The sequence below is a fragment of the Lottia gigantea genome (assembly GCF_000327385.1).
Source record: "Lottia gigantea unplaced genomic scaffold LOTGIsca_39, whole genome shotgun sequence".
NCBI classification, from domain to species: domain Eukaryota; kingdom Metazoa; phylum Mollusca; class Gastropoda; family Lottiidae; genus Lottia; species Lottia gigantea.
In genome coordinates this window covers 1644554-1668051 of record NW_008709333.1, presented here as the reverse complement: position 1 = coordinate 1668051, position 23498 = coordinate 1644554, and the positions used below count along the sequence as shown (strand labels likewise).

The 23498-nt window shown below is 32.9% G+C and overlaps 1 protein-coding gene across 1 annotated transcript; it reads right to left on the bottom strand.

Annotated features, from left to right (window-relative positions):
• Positions 1-663: 663 nt before the first annotated feature.
• On the bottom strand, positions 664-23264 carry LOTGIDRAFT_163399 (hypothetical protein; the record flags this gene model as incomplete). Its single annotated transcript, XM_009059479.1, has 32 exons — positions 664-792; positions 1108-1197; positions 1666-1778; positions 2200-2310; positions 2726-2810; positions 4151-4231; positions 4587-4669; positions 10759-10852; positions 11289-11386; positions 11708-11844; positions 12397-12499; positions 12864-12979; positions 13672-13803; positions 14127-14263; positions 14518-14637; positions 15034-15166; positions 15803-15948; positions 16262-16320; positions 16522-16603; positions 17082-17214; positions 17529-17653; positions 17958-18054; positions 18282-18347; positions 18696-18849; positions 19182-19230; positions 19671-19808; positions 20232-20322; positions 20560-20702; positions 21378-21434; positions 22037-22123; positions 22633-22743; positions 23160-23264. The coding sequence occupies 32 exons, from the start codon at positions 23262-23264 to the stop codon at positions 664-666; spliced, it is 3405 nt and encodes a 1134-aa protein (XP_009057727.1).
• Positions 23265-23498: the final 234 nt, after the last annotated feature.

Sequence of the window (23498 nt, the reverse complement as noted above, 5' to 3'; positions counted from 1 at the left end):
AAACAATTTACAAAATACAAAAACTAACAATATCAATAAGATTGCACTAAATAGATATAAACAAATGTACAAATTTTCTTGCGTAATTTTCGGCAAAATCATTTCAACTTCGATTTCATTATATTTTTTCAGCAAAAACTTGATATTTTGATTTATATAATTTAAATGCAAAAATTCTAAAAGAGGGAAAATATCCAAGCCAAATAAGATAGATTTATAAAAGATACATTATGTAGGAAAGAGAAATTAAGAGAAGAAGAAATGAAAATTCCACCAAGTTTTTACAAAATTGATGAACAAAAATATGGTCCCCCAAAAAACATAAAAGAAACTTAAAGTACAAAAAAGTTTAAACATGGTTTTGTTTTCGTAAACACCAGGGGCATATTGGTTTTTGCAAATCCTTAGAAAGAAAATCAACTGGTTGTGGGTTTAAATGATAACAAAACAATAGACAACTTTAAGACCAATGTATAGTAACAAATAACAAAATGTTTATATAAAGGCAAAATATTTCTAGTTTTCATTTCATGAATGCTTTTCAAACAATATATAACTTCAAGTTTAGGTTTTGCTAATTTCGTTTCATGGAGAAATATGATTTTAACTTCAAGCTAAAGTTTTGCTGGATCCGTTTCAAGGATGAACAATATGTTTCTAACTTCACGCTAGAGTTTTGCTGGATTCAGCTGCAGATGCTTTATAAACACTGTGATAGGCATTACGTAATAACGCGTACGGGAAACACGATTCTAACAGATCCATCGTTAAAAACGGAGATTCTTGTACAATCTGAAAATATAAATTTTAAAATTGAAAGGAAACTACTTATGTTAGGTTGAAAAAATAATCTTGACCTATGGGGTTGAACCCTGGACCCTTCAGTTAGCAAGTATCTAACACACTAAATTATGTCATATTAAAGTTGTATACGGTAAAACATTTTCTATAATTACAGGAAACACAGACGTCTGACTGAAAATTGGAATGATGGCCTTGATACACATGAAAATGTTACAAAATCTCTTTACAACCCCTTGTGAGGATGCTAGGGAGTAAAATTCGAAAATAAGGTTCCATAATTTCATCCATAACATGAAAACCTACCTGATCTAACAATAAATACACAGATTCACGATTTTTAATCGTATCTTTATCATGTTCTTGTCCCAGACGTAATAAACTGGATGATGCCAGCTGAAAAACCAGGTTTATTAATCAGATTAAATACAAAGACGATAATGCCAAAGTTTGAGTTCTATGGCTCCAGATTCTTAACCCTTTCAACCCTAGCGGCCGGTGTACCAGCCAAACACTCACGCAATATATACCCGACCAGCCGGTATACCGGCCGTTGCTAAGTGACGTCATACAACATTAACGTCATACGCTTTTACTTTTATTACTTGGAGTTCAGGGTATATGACGTTGTATTTCATTTACACTCAGGGTTCAAAGGGTTAAAAACAACAAGTTGTAACTATGGAGATGATACTCATTTGACAAAAAGAATCCGATCCAATTTGATTTCCTTACTGAAAATGTGTCGAATTCAAACTCAGTTAAAAGAAGCAGACGTACAAATTTCAACCATAACATACTTTAAATGTATGTATTAAAATAACAATAAGTAAAGTGTCAAAAAACAAAGAAATATAATCTTACAGCTAAAAATTCTTTCAGTCTGTCTTCTACATCACCAGATCCATAAATAGTAAACATAGCCCCTGCTAGGGCATTGACAGCTTTAGCTAGACAGTGACTGTTATTTTTATGACCTGAAATATAGTAAACAACAATGGTATTAGGGGGTGAGAGCCAACACTGGACCGACTCTCGGAAGTGCTGGCACAGGCATCAGAATATTTCCTTTCTTTTTACGTTGGTAATATGGTCACAATTCTTCCTTAGCAAGAGAAACTTTTGTTTGGAATCGAAGGCTAAATAGCAAAGGACATTTCTGGGTGCTAATTCTTCTGTATGAGAACCTCATGTTTGAAATTGAAGGCATTTAATATCAAATTGTTCAGATAATAACATGAAAATTGGTTGGAGGTTGTAAACAGATACTGGAACATATCTACAACATTTCATAACCAAACCACTCGTTCTACTGCCACTAAACATTACATTATAGATAAATACTTCATTCTGCTGGTAAGATTTATTGAAGGGGAGGGGCCTGGACTGAGAGCATACCTTCTAATGAAGCTTTAAATACAGTGGAATCCATTCTGGCTAATTTCGGCATCGACACGGCAACAAACACCATCAATAAACACGCCAAGTTATATTCATCTTCTGCATGTTCTAAAATTAAAATAGTTCTCATAAATCAAGTCAAACTTATTTAAGCTGGTAGCAATGAAATGTTATAAAATCTCTCTTAAAGTAAGATGACTTTATCATTTCAGAGTTTTTAATTTATATCTAATGAGGTTTAAAAGATGGAAAAACAACAGTTCATTTTAAGATGAATAAATCACAGAACACAATTTTGAAGTACACTACTCCTGTGTTCTGTTATTTAATGTGATGTCTACCCTTAAATGTGACTTAAGTTATATTTGAAGATGAAAATTTAGATGATTACATCCCTTTACAATCTAAATTAATTCAGTCTTCAAAATGGCTAATAGTCTTCTGGTTCAATTCAAATTGAATATTAAAATTCATCCCTTTAAAAGTTGAAATCGATCGAAGAAGATGGACATTTCTGACTTACCACTTTTCAGGGTTCGTAGTGCATTACACAAAGTAGGGTCAATATCACAGGCTAACCCAGCGGAGGATGCCAATTCATTGACTACCTGTAATATACAGTAATACTGGATAATCTGACACAATTCTATATGATTGGACAGAAAAAATGACTGGATAATCAATGCAAATATAAGTTGAAAAATGATTGGTCAACAGGAAAGGACAGTTATGATTGGACACTACAATGTGATACAGAAAGAGGCACAAATATCAAGGTTTTCATTCGGCCAATCAAAAACAATAAGTTAAGCATATTAATATCACTGCATAGAAAACAGTAGCGTCTTTTATATATTGGTTTCAGTCTTTCAAAACCAAAATCCCAAGTTGTGGACTTAACGTTCAAATTAAGGCATCAAAAACAAGAGCACATCAAATTAGACCAATTAGGAAAATATCCTGATTGAAGTAAATTAAAAATTTTAAAATTATATTAATAAGACCATGCAATATTTTAACAAGGTCAAGGCTGAATAAAAAATACATGAAAATGAACGACATGGGATTGAAAACAAAATGAAGGACACACAATGGATGTAATGAAAATAAAATGAACACAAAATGAACTACAAATGACTACAAAATGAAAATGACTACAAAATGAAAATGAAATGAAAATAAAGTAAGAATAAAATGGAGGATAAATATGACAAAACTGAAAATAAAATTCTCTAAATTGAAAATGAACGACAAACATGACATAAAAACTGAAACTGAAATAAAAATGGAAGACAAACATGACATAACTTAAATCAAACAAGGACAAACAACAATATGAATCAAACCTGTTGTTTTAGTGAAGCTGGCTAATTTTAGAATAAAAACATACACAGATTAATATGATGGAAACTTGGGAGCTGATAGCATAACACTATGATGGCTGACGATGTATGCAAATTTATCCTACTTATGTTAACTCACTTCTGACAACATCTTAAATTTGTGCTGTATTTTCACAGATCACCTGGACAACATCTCACAAGCAGCTCTCATTTAGACAAACACCAAAAGTTTTTTAATATTTGGCTGTCCAGTTTCATTTGTGCTTATTTGTAATTATTCTTTCAAACCTTTATTGGAGGTAATCACATCAAATGATACCTGTTTTAAATTCTATCATGCACTGATCTCAGGAGGTCTTGAGGTTAGAACAAACTCACTCAAAGAGGGCACTGAGTCCCACGTCTCTATATTACATTTTACATTTTGGATTCTGATTAAACTTTCATTATTCTGAGCATACAGCTGATCCAAATCCCAATAAAGCTATGTCACGGCAATGATTTCTCCTATTAGTATAAGCAAATTTAATCTATACCAAAACAGAAGCTAATTGTGAAGAAGCCTTTGTAAAAATTGACGAGAATAGAAATAAGATATATCCTACCATAGCATCTTTAGTATTTGGTACGTAGTGATGTATATCTCGAATTGAACTCATTAAAAATGGTACATGGTCATCTAAAACCTAAAATTTTAAACAAAATACATAAAAGGAGGTCGGAACAGAGTTCAATCCTTTATAAGTTAGCAGGTTTGATGGTTTGTGCTAGCATTGATTCAATGTGCTTTGAAAGTAGAATTGCAATTTTCACATTGCAAAATATAGTCATAGAGCCAGCTAATAGTCTCATTTCAACCTGCTGACCCTACTTCACCATTCAATGTTAGACGGATCAATCAGTTTATTATCATTATAGCAGATATACACATCTCCACCTGTCTCTAATCTAGCTCCCCGATACTCCGTTGTCCCTAATTTCTAAGGTTTGTACAAACTGTCCTTCCATACCCAGCCCCTGTCGCCTGATGACTCTACTTACATCATGTAAAGCCTCTTGTACGAGGGATCGGAAAGCCAGTAACACACCAATTATCGTCATTCTCATTAATACAATGTCCACATCTATAAAATTAACATTTCAAATTTAAACTCATTACAAAATAATCAGCTTTTTTAAACTCAGTCAATCTCAAAACTTTCAAGCTGTTAGTTTTCCAACTTTTAAAACATTACATAAAAAACAGTCCAGTAGCCCTGAGATTTTAATGCCAGGATGCCATAGTAATGCAGTAAGACTAAGAAACACATAAAAAATAGTTGAAATTCAAAGCATTTTTTTAAAAATAGATATAATAAATTATTTCTGTTCTCCAATTCTACCAGCTGTATAAAAGAAGTTGATTCATTTTGTAAAAAATCAGCAAACACAAGTTTTATTGGACTGAAAATATAAGATAAGATAAAAAGATACCTCTAATTATGGATGCACTAGAATCCTTTTGTTTAGAAGCTTGTAAAGCAAATAGACAGAGAATTGTTAGTATATTATACAGATATATAGATATTATCAATTAAGTCATCTTCACGATGTCAAATATTACAAACTGTGTCTTATACCTTGACTGCAATAGCCACCTTCCTTGTATCATGGAATGCAGTGATTTGATTGGGTTGTTAACTGGCCAATACAGCCAATCAGAGTACTTGACACAAAGACTGTAAATATCAAGGCTCTGATTGGCTGTATTCGGTAGCATACAATCCAATCAAATCACTGCATTTACACACTCCCATCATACAAGAAAAGTGGTTAATGCAGTCAAGGTATTGGATGCAGTTTGTAATAGCTTGACATTGCGAAGTTTAGTAGCTCATAGATAAACTTGCACATCCAACAGACAATTCCAAATGGATACACGAATAATTCAGGTTGAAAAAGTTAAGTATAATTGGTTCATAACCTGTAAGAATGTTCTTTGAGAATATAAAGTTTTGAAGTTAATCAAACACAACTTTTGAGACGTTATTCTCTGGATGGTATGAAACAAATAGTTTCTTTTTATCTAGAAGACTATTTCATCAAACAGTATTTAAAGAGCATGGACAACAGGAAAGAAAATTTTAAACAATCAAACAGAGGTTTAAATCTTCAAAACTTATAATTCAAATTTTGAGAAATATATAGAAATCTGATTGGATAATAAAATTTTGTATTGGATATTATAGATTGACCAATCAGACCAGACCACTATTATTTTAAAACCTATTACCACAGATAAATTAGACACAGACTATAGATTACAGACGTAACCAGAAATGGATCCAAAAGATCTGAAGGAAGGAAAAAGAGCAGCTGGATTCATAAAAATTTGATGCCATCGACAATTGAAATGCTGACAGTATATGTTGCTCTATAATGAATCTCTTCACTAATCACCCATCTTCCAGATATTTTAGAATCCATTTATGGTAAGAAAGATAAACACAAAACTAAAGATCACACAGAGGTTAATTTCCAAGCATTAAATAAATAATATAGCTCGAGGATACAATTTAAGGCGTTTTCTAGACAAATTAAGGTGTTTTCTAGACAAACTAAGGCGTTTTCTAGACAAACTAAGGTGTTTCTGACAAATGACGACGTTTTCTAGACAAATTAAGGCGTTTTCTAGACAAACTAAGGCGTTTTCTAGACAAACTAAGGCGTTTTCTAGACAAACTAAGGCGTTTTCTAGACAAACTAAGGCGTTTTATAGACAAACTAAGGCGTTTTCTAGATAAACTAAGGCATTTTCTAGACAAACTAAGGCGTTTTCTAGACAGACTAAGACGTTTTATAGACAAACTAAGGCGTTTTATAGACAAACTAAGGCGTTTTATAGACAAACTAGGGCGTTTTATAGACAAACTAGGGCGTTTTATAGACAAACTAGGGCGTTTTATAGACAAACTAAGGCGTTTTATAGACAAACTAGGGCGTTTTATAGACAAACTAAGGCGTTTTATAGACAAACTAAGGCGTTTTATAGACAAACTAAGGCGTTTTATAGACAAGGAAATTTTGCTAAGGCATAAAACAGCTCACTGATTTTGTAAGTGTTAACTCCAGAAGAAGTGAGGCATAATCATTAATCCTAATGCCTAATTTGCCTTTTATATGCCAATTTACATGAAGTAATTGATGAAAGGGAACTGATCTCAAATATCTAATAATACTTAATTGAGCAAAGATATATCTGCGTTCAGGTATGATTTAAAACAAACAATCTCCTGTATTTTAAGGTAGATTAAATAGTAATGAACACATTAAATGTCCAGTGATATCAGGTGTCTAGAAGAGTAAGCATACCCTGCCTGGCGCCACACCCGTCATAGCTGCTCAACAATCTCCACATGTGCAGAAATATCCTTTGCTCGATAAAACATATATTTGGTTTTAAATAAATGCAAACAAAAACACTACACTTTTAGAATAAAATAAACAGAATGGGGTTATAACAGCTAAAATAATATCACAAAACAGCTAAAATAATATCACACATAATAAGAGGAATAGACGGGTTAAAACAGCTAAAATAATATCACACATAATAAGAGAATAGACGGGTTAAAACAGCTAAAATAATATCACACATAATAAGAGAATAGACGGGTTAAAACAGCTAAAATAATATCACACATAATAAGAGAATAGACGGGTTAAAACAGCTAAAATAATATCACACATAATAAGAGAATAGACGGGTTAAAACAGCTAAAATATTATCACACATAATAAGAGAATAGACGGGTTAAAACAGCTAAAATAATATCACACATAATAAGAGAATAGGCGGGTTAAAACAGCTAAAATAATATCACACACAATAAGAGAATAGGCGGGTTAAAACAGCTAAAATATTATCACACATAATAAGAGAATAGGCAGGTTAAAACAGCTAAAATAATATCACACATAATAAGAGAATAGGCGGGTTAAAACAGCTAAAATAATATCACACATAATAAGAGAATAGGCGGGTTAAAACAGCTAAAATAATATCACACATAATAAGAGAATAGACGGGTTAAAACAGCTAAAATAATATCACACACAATAAGAGAATAGGCGGGTTAAAACAGCTAAAATAATATCACACATAATAAGAGAATAGATGGGTTAAAACAGCTAAAATATTATCACACATAATAAGAGAATAGGCGGGTTAAAACAGCTAAAATAATATCACACATAATAAGAGAACAGACGGGTTAAAACAGCTAAAATATTATCACACACAAAGAGGTGAAAAGGGGGTTAAAAAACAGTTGAAATCAAAATCAAAGCTTACCACTGGGAGCACTCTTATGGTTAGCTAAAAACAAGGAATTGGTCGTTAAAAACATTCGTTAGTTCAAATATTAATTATAATTAGTTAATTAAAAAAATCAAATTTAATTGGCAAATAAGAAAATTGTTAAAGAAAAAATAAATTCCTTTTTTAAAGAATTTAAAAGGGGAAGAGGTTTTGTGAATTTGTATGTTTATTGGAGATACTGTAGCTTGTAGGACTGGGCGATATATACCAGTATCACGATAAATACCGGTATAGGAATTTAGATCGTTAAACAATGCCAAAATATCGCCATATTGTGATATAGTAGTTATCATGTTGTATCATTAAATTTTTGTCCAGATAAGATCATCTACATAATTTTAACAAGTAACTTAATATTTGAAACAGATGTTTATTTCATGATGTTAAAGACTGGGGTGTTTTTAGAGATATTTATTGTTTTATGTTACATTTAAAATTTTGTTCCAAAAACCAGTAAAATTCATACTTAAAAAATATCGCGATATATCAATGTTTAATATCATGATATCAACTTGAACCAATATCACCCAGCCCTAGTAGCTTGTATTATTCATCATCTATCAGCAAGAAACAAAATATCAATTGTTAAACTAAAAACTGATTCAGAAAATAAAAAGTCCTAAATCAAAAAACTACACAAAAGTCACACATCACATGCTACACAAAAAAAACATTAACAAAAAAAACCACCCTCAATATACAAAACACCTTATTTTGAACATTGTATTCAACGTTCGTTTTGCAGATTGTTTATAATGGAGATTTTTATATATTTTTCATATTCTACTTTTTAGCTAAGAAGGATTGGACAGAACTAGTTTAAATTAACAACTTTACAGAAATCACAGAAAAAAAAAACCTAGAACAAAACATATCAGATCTTAAATAAAAGATAAAGGAAAGAAAAAAGAAATGACACGGATACAAAACAAATAAAAAGTGAACAAAAGTTATATATATATATACCACATCAATCTAAAGGGGCCCTTACATTATAACAATCACCATGGTGATATCAAGAAAATGATTATCAGTCTAATTAAACTTAGACCAAACTTTCATTCTGTTTTTTTTATTAGCTTTTATTTTTAATATAGCCACGTTAGTTAGGGTCTTATAACAGCCCTCTTGAACATTTGTCAAATCAATCTTTTGACCTGACTCGATGACTTCTGCTATAACCAATCAAATTTTTACCCTTCACATTTTGTGAATTTATCAGGTCTAGGTCAATACGATCATTTAACAAACGTTCAAGAGGGCTGTCGATAGACCCTAACTGAAGGGGCTGTATTAAAAATAAAAACTAATAAAATTACAAACAGAATGAAAGTTTAATTCATTAGACGGAGTGGTTATAAGTTTCAAACGCAACTCGCAACTCATTTTCCAAACTTATGATCACTCTTACTTGCAACTATGACAACTGGTGATCGCTAGGGTGTGAAGGCACCTTTAGATAAAATGATAATAATGATAAAATGATAATAATGATAAAATGATAATAATGATAAAATGATAATAATGATAAAATGATAATAATGATAATGATAATAATGATAAAATGATGATAATAATGATAAAATGATAATAATGATAAAATGATAATAATGATAAAATGATAATAATGATAAAATGATAATAATGATAAAATGATAGAGAGTTGAGAAGTTGACGACATACTCTTACTTGATGCAGTTTTAACAGGTTCTGATAGTTAGAAATAATAATAATAATAATAATCAAAATAAATAAAAATATCAGGTGTTGCAGTCAGAAATGTTTAAACTATGATATATTGAATGTTATTTCCGAAAATATCGACGAATATTGGATCAAATTTAGGAAGTGATAGTTCAAGAAATAATTTTTTTTTGATTACGTAAAAGATTCAATAATCACAAAAGGGCTTTTAACAAAGGAATATGATGTTACGACAATATTTACATCTATACTAATTTCTTAAAGGTCCCCTCACACCATGGTGATCACCAGTTACGTATGGTTGCCTATAAGAATAGCTGTTATAAGTTTCGATGTAACTCTCATGTAACTGAGTTGAGAGTTGTATTCAAAACTCATGACCACTATCATTATTTACAACCATACTCAACTAGTAATCACTATAGTGTAAGGGCACATTAAATCAGTCTAATTTTTTTTTTTTTATTTTTTTTATTTTTTTACATAAAATATCAGTCTAAATTTAAATATTTCTGACATCAACACCCTGGGTTCTACTCTACTATATGCCAAATACTACTTTAGATTATACTAATCAACATGACAAACACTAATTAAATTGACAAGAGTATTTGGCACATAGTCAAGTAAAACCCACAAAATGCATTATATTCTTCTATTAATACAGGCACATTCAGATATATTACATATTCAAAAGTTATCAAGATTTTCATTTCAAAAATACCAATTCATCCATGCAAACTGTAACAAAATGCTTAATAATTTGCTTTGTACAAGTTTTTGTCTACTGTGTCTCCATACAAAGACAACAACTCTGTATGTATTGGAATAGAACCCAAGTTGTGGGCATACTAATTTCAATAACACTTCTTGTTATTCTTCAATTCAAGTACTGAAATCCGTGATTAACAAGCAGTTGTCTTACATTGTGAGTTACCTTGACTCCTGTTTTGATCTTTACCTACCCCAAGATAAAAACGCTACCCTCAGGTTGTTCACTAAGCCACCATGGCTCCTTTAAGAAAATTCAGAAATTAATATCTATATGATAATAAAATCTCAAAAATGCAAAAAGATTAATAAAGAGGTTAGTAATATAACTTCAATCCAAAACAAGATAATATTATGGGATAGAAAAACACAACTTACTTTGGAGTTTTTTAGACAGTTCTCTCATGACTTCTGGTTTATCGAAACTGGTTCGTAACTGACTGAGTAGGTCTTTATTACTGATCACTAATTTCTGAAAATGGTAAAAGACTCATGATTATAAGTCATGCAATGCAGATTGTATATAATGACGTTTCTCTGATAGTTTCAGATAGATTCAGAAGAGAAATTGTTATAAAGAAAAAAATTTGCCAGATGTAAAAGGGTACAGATAATCTAGGAAAAATCTGCCAATGGGTTTGACCAGACTCCTGCTGATTGAAAGGATACTTGCAAACCTAAATTGTTATCGGTAATACCTTGGCTAAGAGGCATGGCCTAGAACCAGCTCGTAGACATGATCTTTGAGAACCTAAGTTGTTATTCATGTGAAATATGGATGATTCTGTTTCTTAGAAACTAATCCGCACAAATGAAATGAACACAAGCTAATTAAGGACAGACATTTGTAAAAGGTAAAGACAATAAACACCAATGCATCAGTAGGGAGAGTAAAATATGTAACTAACCTTGAGTTCATCAACTTGACTAGCAATATTTAATACTAATCTCTCTCCCATATACTTCACTCCATACGGACCGATCAGTTCACTTAGAGCTCGTAATTCTGGAAAATAAGATAAATAATACTTTAGTCTGAAATAGATCAGTTGTCTGAAAATCTTTCAAACTTCAGTAGGGGAAATAGATCAGTTATCTGAAGATCTCTAATAGCAAAACTCAGTAGGGGCACAGGGTGAAATAGATCAGTGTCTGAAGATCTCTAATAGCAAAACTCAATCCCACCATAATGATGTTATAAAGGCAAGGGAAGTAATTCAAATTTCCTTCAATGAAAAATCAAGAAAGTTGAACTCAATTGTGATCTTACTTATACATGAGAATGTCTAATGTAGAGTTAACATTCTCTGACTAAAGAGTAACATACCTGTCAAATCAGCGAATTCCTCAGCAGCGAAGAACTGTCCCTCGCTATGATCAATACTAACGAAAGCTTTCTGACTGGGTGAATAGACAATATGACCAGCATTACACGTTACTCTTCTTAACAATACTTCTAAATACCTAAAATATAGAAATAGATAACTTTATTACAGCTTTACACTTTGAAGTTTGTTATGAAGGAAAATTTGCTAGGATGGAAGCATTTGGTCTTTATCTTGCGTGGTTTTCTGCAGAACAAATCTCCTTGAAATATACGTCTAAACAACAAAAGTCTAAACAACAAAAGGGTTACAGGAGCTTCGAAGGTTAGACGTAAAAGATCACGCGTCAAGGATGAGGTATCAGGTCAGGGTTGAGGTTAGGGGATCAAGGATGAGGTCTGAGGTTAGAGGAGGTCGGGGTCAACTTACCAGTTGGTAGTTAGCTGTAATAGTTTTTTCACCAGTATTGTCTGTGGGTTAGAGGTTAGAGGTCAAGAATGAGGTTAGGGGATCAAGGATGAGGTCTGAGGTCAGGGAGGAGGTCAGGGAGTCAACTTACCAGTTGGTATAGTTAGCTGATATAGTTTTTTCACCAGTACTGTCTGTGGGTTAGAGGTTAGAGGTCAAGAATGAGGTTAGGGGATCAAGGATGAGGTCTGAGGTCAGGGAGGAGGTCAGGGAGTCAACTTACCAGTTGGTATAGTTAGCTGTAATAGTTTTTTCACCAGTACTGTCTGTGGGTTGAGTTTGTTGTGGAAGAACGTTGTTAAAAACTCGAGCCATATCTACATGTACTGTAAGAGAGAATAATTCAATTCAATTTTGCGTTTATGATCACAAATATTCAAAAATCACAAAACAAACAAGTAGGAGTGGTGGCCCCAGCCTTCCGAGACTAAGGGTACAAATAAGAACAGACAGACTTATTGGGGGTACAACTGTCAAAATAAGCAGCTCTGTGGAACCATCATAGGCTAACGCCTGCAATGGAGCATCTGAGAGGAATTTTCCCACAGAATTGATGCATTCTGACACATATTTTAGGGCAATATGCATAAAAAAAACTGTATTTCTAAATTTGTTAGAAACGAAGTGGGGGTACAATTGGTGGAGGAGGGGGGGGGAAGGGTACAAATAGGAACAGTCAAAATACCTTACCATAGTTTTCAATACTCTGTAATACATTCATATAGGCTCGTACACCGTTTAATAGCTCTGAGGGTTTGGCTATTTCATTGGTTTCAGGGTTGTACATCATCATACCAACCAGAGCTCTATAATATCAAAATTATTCAATTACAGACATATATACTGAGTTTATTTGTTAAAGATTCTCTCACACCATAGTGATTATCAGTTGTGTATAGTTGCGAATAATGAAAGTTGGCATGAGTTCCGAACACAACTCACAACTCAGTTACATGAGAGTCACGTTCGAAACTAATAACCGCTATTCACATTCGTAACCATATGCAACAGCAGCAGGGCTTAAGATATAAGCCAGTAACATCTAATAGAAGCTTAAAAAATTTCACAAATTTGAGATGAAGAGCAATAACTAAAATATAGTTTGCTGAAATATTGTAACAGTTGAACTCATCCGCTTCGATTTCATATCATTATATATAAAAATACTACAACAAGGGAAGTAACTAAAAAATCATTGGCAGATATAATACTACAGTTGAACTCATCCTAAGATCACTTTGGTATATAGCAGTGGTTCCCGAACTATTTCAGTCTTTACACCCCTGGAGCAATCACGTGGACCTTTCACAACCCAAAAAATTTGTTTCATCCACATTTCCAGCATGTGATGATGTGAGGTGCTCTCTCACTTCAAAATAAATTCTTCTCCTACACCAGTTGGCCACACCCCTGACACTCTAGTCCCACACCCCCAGGTGGTGAAAACACCCCAGGTTGGGAATCAGGGGTATATAGGTACGTAAAAATCCTAACTTACTTGTTAAATCGAGCCTCTAATTGTTGTAAGAAGAATTCTCGCGGTACAAAGCCGTGTTCCCATACTTGTATAACATTACAATAATTTATAGCATAACATAACTCAGTCAGGGCCATGTGCAGTTTGTCCATTCTGATATATAAAAAATAAGTAAGAAATAGAGTTTCAAGTCTAGCTTGGATGAAATGAAATGAAATGGAGTTTTACTTGCTACATTTCAGCACCTTATTGGGTACATGAAGACAAAAAACTTACGATGCGATGATTTCTAGTTGTCGAGGACTCTTAAATATCAAACGTTCGTAGAATGCATTGCTTCTGTTAATTGTCTCATTTGAACGATAAGACACTTTGACTATGTCAGCCCTTCAGAGCTACATAAATAACGAGGGGAACTGAGTTAAAAAATCAACTGCCAAATGCCAATATTTTAGGAAAATGTTAGAAAAACAAACCTTGTGAAATTTTCTCTGTTTTTCCTCATACTTTCTTGTCCAGGTTTTTCTGGTTCTTGCGTCTGTTTCTTCTTATCTTGTTTTTTCTTTCGCTGAGCTGTGTTTAAAATGGCTGCTGCACTGTGTTTTGGTAACAACTGAAATAGTATTATATACCTTCTTTTCTCATTTGCCTACAAAGTCCTACATTGTATATTGAACCTCCATTTAAAAAAGAAACTAGTCTGATGAAGGGGATTGTGTATTCAAAACACGTTTCAAGATGAGCTCTAGTCTAGTATTTAAGAAATTTTCTCTTAAAAACCAACAGAGAAAAATATCTTCATAACATTCTGAGAAAAAACTCTTCAACTCTCCCAAAATGCAGCAATTTCACCGCAAAGTTATTTACCTTGTAACTAAGCATACATTGTTCTTCACAGATAGCTGTTATAACCTGGTTAATTTCTTCTGACATTTCACGAAGAAACCAGTGAGCGTATTGTACACTCGTAGTACCAATAGAATGACGCTGAAAAACAAATACAGAAAATTTAGATTATCTTTGCAAGAATGGTAGAGGATTTGCACCTTCTCATTTCATAATAAAAAGAGGAAAGGCAATGAGGGAGACGTTTCAAAGACAGCAAAGATAATTGATAAACTACCAACTCATAAGGTTTTTCTATTGACTAATGGCTAAACCAAAGATGTATTGAATTCCCAAAGTGAAGATAGCCTAGAAAACTTTTGTTCTAATTTTAATCAGGTTTACAATATTTAGCTCAAAAAAGACTCACATTTATGACTATTCCTCTAAATGACATTGTCATAAGAAACTTGAGGAAAATATGAACAACTTTTCTTTTTCAAAAGATCCCTTTTCTGTCCCCTCAACACCCCACCCCCAACAACGAAAATACAGTACCTCTTCAGGACACAGATCGTGTGTAGCGTTCATAAAATGTGAACAAATCATAGGAAAGATAATACTAAATCGATGTTGAGCTGGAAATTCCATACACTGTTTAAACTGATGTTCAAATAAATTCGTATAAAAACTGAAAAGATAGATAAAAACTAATAAGATTTTAATACAGATTAAATTAATCAAAATAAAACCAAAAACAAATTGAGTGTTGCTTGATGTGTTCAGTACCAAATTTGGCTGATTCAGGTTGTTAAATATTAATTAATGCAGTCAACTCATGTATAGGATAATTAATCACCATCAGGACAACTTTTCTGGAAATGGGAGTTAACTTGACAAAGTTAGAATTGAGGTGTACAAGTAAAGTAAGCCTACTCACTCAAAATGATTTAAAAGTCAATATGTAGCATACCTATACTATTAATAATGATTTGGCATCTCATCCTGCAAACACGTGTCTCAGATATATAATCCTCATCAGGACAATGTTTTTTGGAATGAGAGGTGCTTGATCAAAGTAAACAACCCCTTTGTGATGTTATTTAGACATCTCTTGGGATTCCGATTCATATTCAATGAAATGGCTGAATTTGATGGTACACATAAATTACTACACTGGAAGTCAAACTTAAATTTAAAAAAACAAGATGTCCTTATATGGACTGTATATCTGGAAAAAGTATCTGCAGCATGAAACAAACTTTTGTCAAAAGTAGTAAATGCAGGGTTTTTTGATAACAACAAAAACATAACTCTTAAAACTTACCAATATATGGATAAATCTCCAGTTTCTATTAACAGTTCATCAAGATAGTCCACCATCTTGGTATGGAAAGTGACAGTGTTCATATGTATAGCTAAATCTTGATGATCTTTTAATACCAGTCCAGCTTTACTGAGACTGGTGTATGCCTACAATATACACAACAATATTACACATTGAATCTTTAATACCAGACCAGCTTTACTGAGACTGGTGTATGCCTACAATATACACAACAATATTACACATTGAATCTTTAATACCAGACCAGCTTTACTGAGACTGGTGTATGCCTACAATATACACAACATTATTACACATTGAATCTTTAAGACCAATTAAATATCAAATTCGGGCCCGCACCTTTAAACTATGTGTTTTATGACGTCACTATCACAAAGGCGCTTATATATTATTAGTAGCTTAGAAAAGTTTAAAAACCTCCTGAACAATTAATCTTACCTGTAGTCTGAACCAGTCGAGTCGTAATCCACGGAAATCAAACACCTCGTTATCTTCAACTGTAATTAATATTATACACGATCTATAATCATCATCAGGGCAGCTGGATCAGTTACGGATGCTAAATTTCCAATATTTGGATTACAGGTTCCAAATGGCATCGAAAAAATTTCATAGTACTAAGATTTCCATTATCAGGAATTTTTTTATCGTAGACACACGGTCATGGCAATTGAATTCAACAATTGATCTCCACTCACCTTGTTTGACAGTCAAACTAGAAATACTGCCATAGAACGATGATAAAATAACAGCTTCATCTTCTGGACACATCGACAAATTCTACAAAATATACATAAAAAATTCATATTATACAATTCTTAAACCAAAAGAAGAACTCATAGTAACATAATGAATAGTGAGAGGAGACACTTGAAGTAGAGTAAAATGACACCCTCTTTGAGTTTTGATATCCCATAATTCATCATTGTTTTCCAGAAACAGGTCTTACTGTCATATTGTAATATCATGGTCAAACATATTGCTATATTGTGGTCTTGAAATATCATGTCTGTATGAAGAGTTATCTCCCTTGAGAGATAGGTGGCTAGCCTAAATAAAGATGGAGGTCTCAATTTCATTGAATGTGTTTTATCTCTGAATCCAAGCCGTCTGTTGAAACACAACCCCAAATAGAACACAACACATCATTAGAACAGGGCTGTGACAGAAAACTTGTTAGATTACAATGAAGAAACGAAAATGTATTACCCTGTTACCAGCCTCTATATTAGAGAGAAAAAAAGCCAATGGTACCAACCTGTATCAGTTGATTTAAATAAACAGAATCATAACCACTGAGATACTGAATATAATATCTTTGTATAACTTGGTTATATTTCTTTACCAATCCCTTTAATTCCTCTGTATAAAATAACAACTCTGGTAGCTGTCTGAAAACATAAATAACAGAATATATTTTGTCTTAGATAATAATATTTTGTCGATTTGTCAAACAAAGCTTGATCTTCAGCATATTCACAAGTTCAAACTATAACAAACTTCTTATACCTTGACTGCAATAGCAAACATAGTACCGTGGAAGATTGTAAATGCAGCCATTTGGGTTGTACGCTACCAAATACAGCCAATCAGAGTCCCCGACTGAAGGTCTGTTTACGATAAGCCTTAATGTTTACAATCTGTCTATCGAGGTCTATGATTGGCTGTATTCACTGGCGTACAGTCGATAAAAAACATATTTTACCTGTCGTAGAAATCCTCTTGTGATAATTTGATGTTATGTCGTTTTGACGGAGGATTTAAAACGTGGCGTAGTAACCAGTTGATCTCATCTCTTGTCATTGATAACGCTTGAACTACATACAGAGCCTACAAAAACACGAAAAAGATAATTTGAAGTTTTTGTCCTAATGCAGAGGTTTTCAACTATGGGGTAAATACCAAAAAAAAGGTTGAAAACATCTGTCCTAATGTTTTACAACAATTGTGCTATAATGAGAAGATACAAGGCAGTATGCAATAAGGTAAACTTTGTCTTAACAGTGACACCAATTAATCTACCCTGTTTTAGATTTACTTATTATCTAAGTAACTTTTCCATATCAACCTCTCTGACTTGCATCCCTGATAGGGGGAAACCAGGTTGATCTAAAAAGGGAAGAAACTGACTTACTTTTGGTCCGAGTAGTCCTGGTTGTTCAGTAAATATCAAAGTTAATTCACGTAAAGTACTTCTTAAAAACTTCCTCATTTCACGATGTTTACTTGGTCTACAAAAACATCATATTATTTTATATTTTAAAAAAAAAGAAAAGAAAAAAAAAAAAAGAGTTGGCAACTAACTTTTCTAACAATTCTTTTTTTCTTTAGTCACTCTTTCTAGATTTTTTGATATGTGCATGCACAGACCAAAGCACACAAAGTTTTAGGCTAAAACTTCATTTTATGACAATACCTCCTAGCATGCACATGTAAAAACAAATCTAAATTGACTTACGCGTTTGTTAGAGCATTAGCCTGTAAATCTTTGACTTCATTCACTCTTTTACCCTGTATATTATGTCTAGAAAATAATATTACATGTTAGTCAAAAAAAGATGGGCCCAAAACTTATATTGAAAGAATGAAAGAAACAAGGATAACAACTTAGGTTCACAATTAAGGATCCTTTCTACCAGCTGGTACTTGGCCAAACCTCTTGGCATTGATCTTTCCTGGATTATCTGTACCCATTTACAGCTGGGTCAAATGGAATTATGAATGAAGATGACTTATTCCATGTCATCAGACTTTCACACGCCAATCGAGATCAGAGCCCACAGCCGCCATTTGCTTGACATAACCAAGCCGACACTCTAAACGACTGTGCTATAGAACCTTAATGACTTTTTTTTAAACAAAGAAGACATACCCTTTCAAGCTATCGAAGAAACTGACAACATAGCTATGTATATGTAATATCTCATCTCGGCATAACTGTATAATATAACTAGATTGTAGAGCTGTTTTCCACATATCCCAAACCTGGGCCTCTGATAGATGTTGATAACACAGCATCAATCCAACTGAAATGTTGAAATATTTAAAAAAAAATTGAAGAAGGAGCTTCCAATGCAGTATTAACATGACTGATATGCTCAGATATCTTATCGCACAGCTTAAAGGCCATGGTTGGTTATTTTCCAGGGTTGATTTGGGTGTTGAATATATGAATATAGTCTTCAAAAGTACAAAACTGCACGAAAATTACATAAACCCATCATAAATAACTCGAGCTAGAAATATGGCAGAGTCTCAAAACTTTCAAATGCTGATAATTCTGGACCTGAAGGCTCAAATTTTGACGGAGACTGAAATATGATAAAAACAAACAAACTAAAAGATTATAAAAACTTACAGATAAGCCATCTCTCCATTGTATCTACTGATAGATAATCACACTGAATCTATAATACAAATAAATTTCTTTATGATTGAAAAAATAGAAAATGTTAAATCGTAGAAAGTGTGGGAAAAAAATGGTTATATGGCTGAATGCCTGATGGAGTCGATGTTGAAAGTTAAATTCAAATAATGGTTTTCTTCAGGTCTTATATAAGTCAAATGGTGTTAAATAAAACAAAATAAATAACATTAAAATATCTAAATTGATTTTGTTATCTTTAAGATATTTGAACACCTCAGTTGGTCAACTTTCAGACAGGAGGCCACTTAGCTAATAAAACTGATTGTCAAATCAACATCCATTTTAGAGAGTCAACATGGCTAATAATGTTTATTTGGTATTTAGGTTTGGCAAATCAGCATCTCTTTCAGAGAGTCAACATAGCTAATAATGTTTATTTGGTATTTGTTAAATTCAAACAGAGTGAAATAGAAAACTTACTGTGTCAGTATTAGGTACAGTGGACATTTTTAACGGCTCAGACAATAAACTGAGTACTTGTAACGATCTCATCTGACTGGCTGGTATATTACGATTAGGATAGATTTTATGTAGTGACAGTAACGCAGGCATCAAAAACTGAAAACAGAGGTAAAACTTAAACAAATCTTCCTATAAGTTTCAAGGCCATTTTATCATTTACGTTTAAAGAAAGAAAGAAAATGGGAAGTTATGTCCGACTTTTCTTCACTTTAGTGGATTGAGAACACCATGTAGTGTACAATGAGTGAAATTTTGACAAGACAGCAGAAATGCTCTAAGTCGATTTTCAACTTTCAGAGTTTTTTTGATAAGCATAGACTTCAGCAACTTGGCTTCGGTTTCTCACAATGTCAACCTTTAACACCTGCAACACTGACAGGGGACCAATGAGACTTCTATTAAGTCAGTTACTCATTACAATTTCAGTTTCATTTCAAAACTTTTTAAAGGAATTTGTTATTTTCTCCACACTTAGGAGAAGTCTAAACTTAATAGTCTTGGTTAAGAAGAAATGATTACCCTGGAATGTGGGACAAATTCTTCAGCCATTTTCTTCATTGGAGGATCATAGTCCATCACAAGTTGTCCTAGTCTGGGGTAGGACGGGTCTCTGGAATAAAATGAAATGGAGTTAACACTCTTCTAAGCTAATGAGGATGCACAATGCGTTGCAGTGAGCAATGATGGAAATTTTGTCAAAACAGCTGCAATAGCCTACTGTTCAATTTCCAAAAATCAAAGGACCTTAACATACACAGTCTGAAGCACACTGGATCTCTTTTTAATGTCTCATCTGACCAGCATCACTGACAGCCAGGAAAACAAAATCCACAAAATCAATCCTTACCCTTTACTGTGTAGAAATTCGTGAGCTACGTTAAATAAGGTCAGCACAAGTTTTCTATCTTCAACTTTTGATACAAGAATCATGATAGACACGTATGTTGTTATCAGGTCAAGGTAATTCCTGGTTATATCAAAATTTAACGTCTGAAATTTACAAATAGAGGTAAAAAATTCTGAATATTTTATTAAAAAATTTGTAAGCATAATTGAACATTTATGTAGATCTGCACAATAAATTCAACTTTTACTATTACTAATCTGATAACAGTTGTATTTTCATATTGGCATTTATATAAATTTAAATTTATTATTACTAATTGTCCATTAAACTTCTTTGTGAAATTCTAAAACGGGGTAAAAAATGATTTTTTGTTTTGTTAGAATAATGAAAGGTTATCAATTGTGCAAACTAAGTTGTACTATTTTCATATTGGCATTTATGATAGAAGTTCAATGCTATTATTAAGCAAGACTTTAGGCAAGGTTGATAACAATCGGTGATAATAACTGGCATTGAAATATTGATTTGATTATAAACCAAAACAAATTACGGTTTTGAAAATATAACAAATGTGCAAGGAAAGAATTGTCTGTCATTATCGGGATAGGGGTAATATAGGCGAAAGCCTGTTCCCTAATCCCTTTCATTCTTATATGAATATTATAATGTTTATAAAGATCTGTCATAACTGTCTGCTCCTATTGGTTATTGAAGAGGGGCATCTTAAAGACAATAATCTGCTATTCTAGATATGATCTTTTATCCTTTAGAGCTGTACTCTCCAGGGAGCTGTATATCTGAACAAAAAGCTGACTTACAATATCCATGTAGACTTGACAGGCATCAATAGTTGTTAATAAATCTACTACATGATCCTAAAAATATAAAATTAATAAAATCTGTTACTTGGTTATTATAATCCAGAAATTGGTTGGAATTAGTCTTTGTGAAAATCAGATACATAAATCATAATTCCATTTGAACTATGGGTTTTATCACGTCACTATGGCAATGGTCCTTTCATATCAATAGCAGCTTTTACAACAGTGACTAGTGATGGGCAATCGGTAGAAAATAATAATTTCGGAGCGATTATGTAATCTTAAAAGTTAAGTTTAATTTATTATTGGAAATTTGTTATTATCTACACAAAACAAACAAAAAACAACATGACTGTATTTATTATTGTTTGCTGATATCGCTGACTTTCAATTGGAAATCAATTAGTAACATCGCTTGACCTCCAATATCCGCTAATCGGAACATCACTAATAGTGACGTCACAAAATGCATAGTTTTAGTGGAAATGCAAGAACCACAGACGTCTGATTGAATATTGGAATGGTACAAATTGATGATACCTGTGTCCCTGATAACCATTAACTTTACAAAAGCTCTTAACAATCTCTTTAATTTAGTAATGAAGACACTAATTAATGAAAAAAATCTTCGAAACAAAGTTTAATTGTTACGGTACCTTAAAATCCAAGATGTCAACAAATGTATAGTAATATAACTGTAATCCTTTTACAATATCTCCTTTCATAGCATTGATGCTGTTCAACTGAAAAATAATAAAAGTTGTGTTAAGGTGAAATGAGAATTTAACTCATAGAAAGTACGGGCCTAGGTCCAAAGCAAGGACTATTCATTTACAAGTGCTGGTTAGCTTACCTTGTAAAATTGCTTAAAAGGACAATGCGCCATTTTTTTTTACCGATCATACTTTAGTCTCAGAAACAAGAATTTTTTCACAAACTAATCAGTAATAGTGATCACAGCTCACTGTCGAAATTTGAGCCTTCAAATCTAGGTGTGTCCAGAATTATCTGCATTTGAATGTTAAATTCTAAAAGTTCTTAAATAATGAAAGGAACGGTTATCAATTTGTGCAAACTTTTGGGGAAAAGACAAATCTTTTCATGTTAGTCCCTCTGGTTACCAAAAAAATCTAAAATTAAATATCTCAAAGTGTAGAATTTCACATTAACGAAGACCACACCTATCACAAAGATTTTTGAGCAAGGGTTTTGAGATATTTTGAGAAATAAATCTGAACGGATAAAAACCTACCTGGTTGGACTTCATGTCATACTGGGGGAATTTCTTCATTACATTTTTAATACCTGCTTCTAATGATTTATCAGACAAGAATGATGGCTTATTCTCAGGATTTCCTAACATCTGAAATACATGAAGTTTGAAAAATTGGATTTCTAATTGTTTTGACAAACAAATATTGTAATGGATTAACTTAATGTAGTGGTGCATTAAGACAGTAAGTTTTGGACCATGCCCCCCTCCCTCAGGACTTTTTACAAAGTGTTCGAAATGAAAATGAAGCCCTCTCCCTCTAAATGATCAAAATTCTCCTCAGGCCATCTGAAATCATTTGGATTCTGGGAGAGATACCTCTCCCTTTAGCCGTTGAGGTCCGCTCTACCGGAAAGGGAGGAGGCAAAGCAGCAACAGTGCCCAATATTGCACCCCCTACCCTATAATGTATCTTGTAGATACACCCCTGTATGTGTGACTCTTGAAAAAATCGACATAATAAATCAAAAACTTGCAAGATTTATTTTATTTCAATATTGGCTCACCTTTTTGATGTTATAAATCCGAGTCAGCATACCCTGACCTCGATCATTCAGAATTGTCAGCTTCTCCGCCAACTTCTGTTGGCTTGGAATCATGGCCCGCGACATTTTGCAAAGTTTAAGTGGAGAGATTCACTAAAATGTTAATTTTCCTCACAAAGCTAAATTTATTTTATTTATGTCGGCCATCTTTGATTCTACTTCCTGGGCGTTGTTTGCATACCGAATAGACCAGGTAAAGACCAAATCGCCCACATGTGAGTCATTTCGACCTGATTTCAGAAAACTGTAATAGGGATGAACTCTTGAAGGTGTAATGAGTATTTCTTGATGTCCACATTT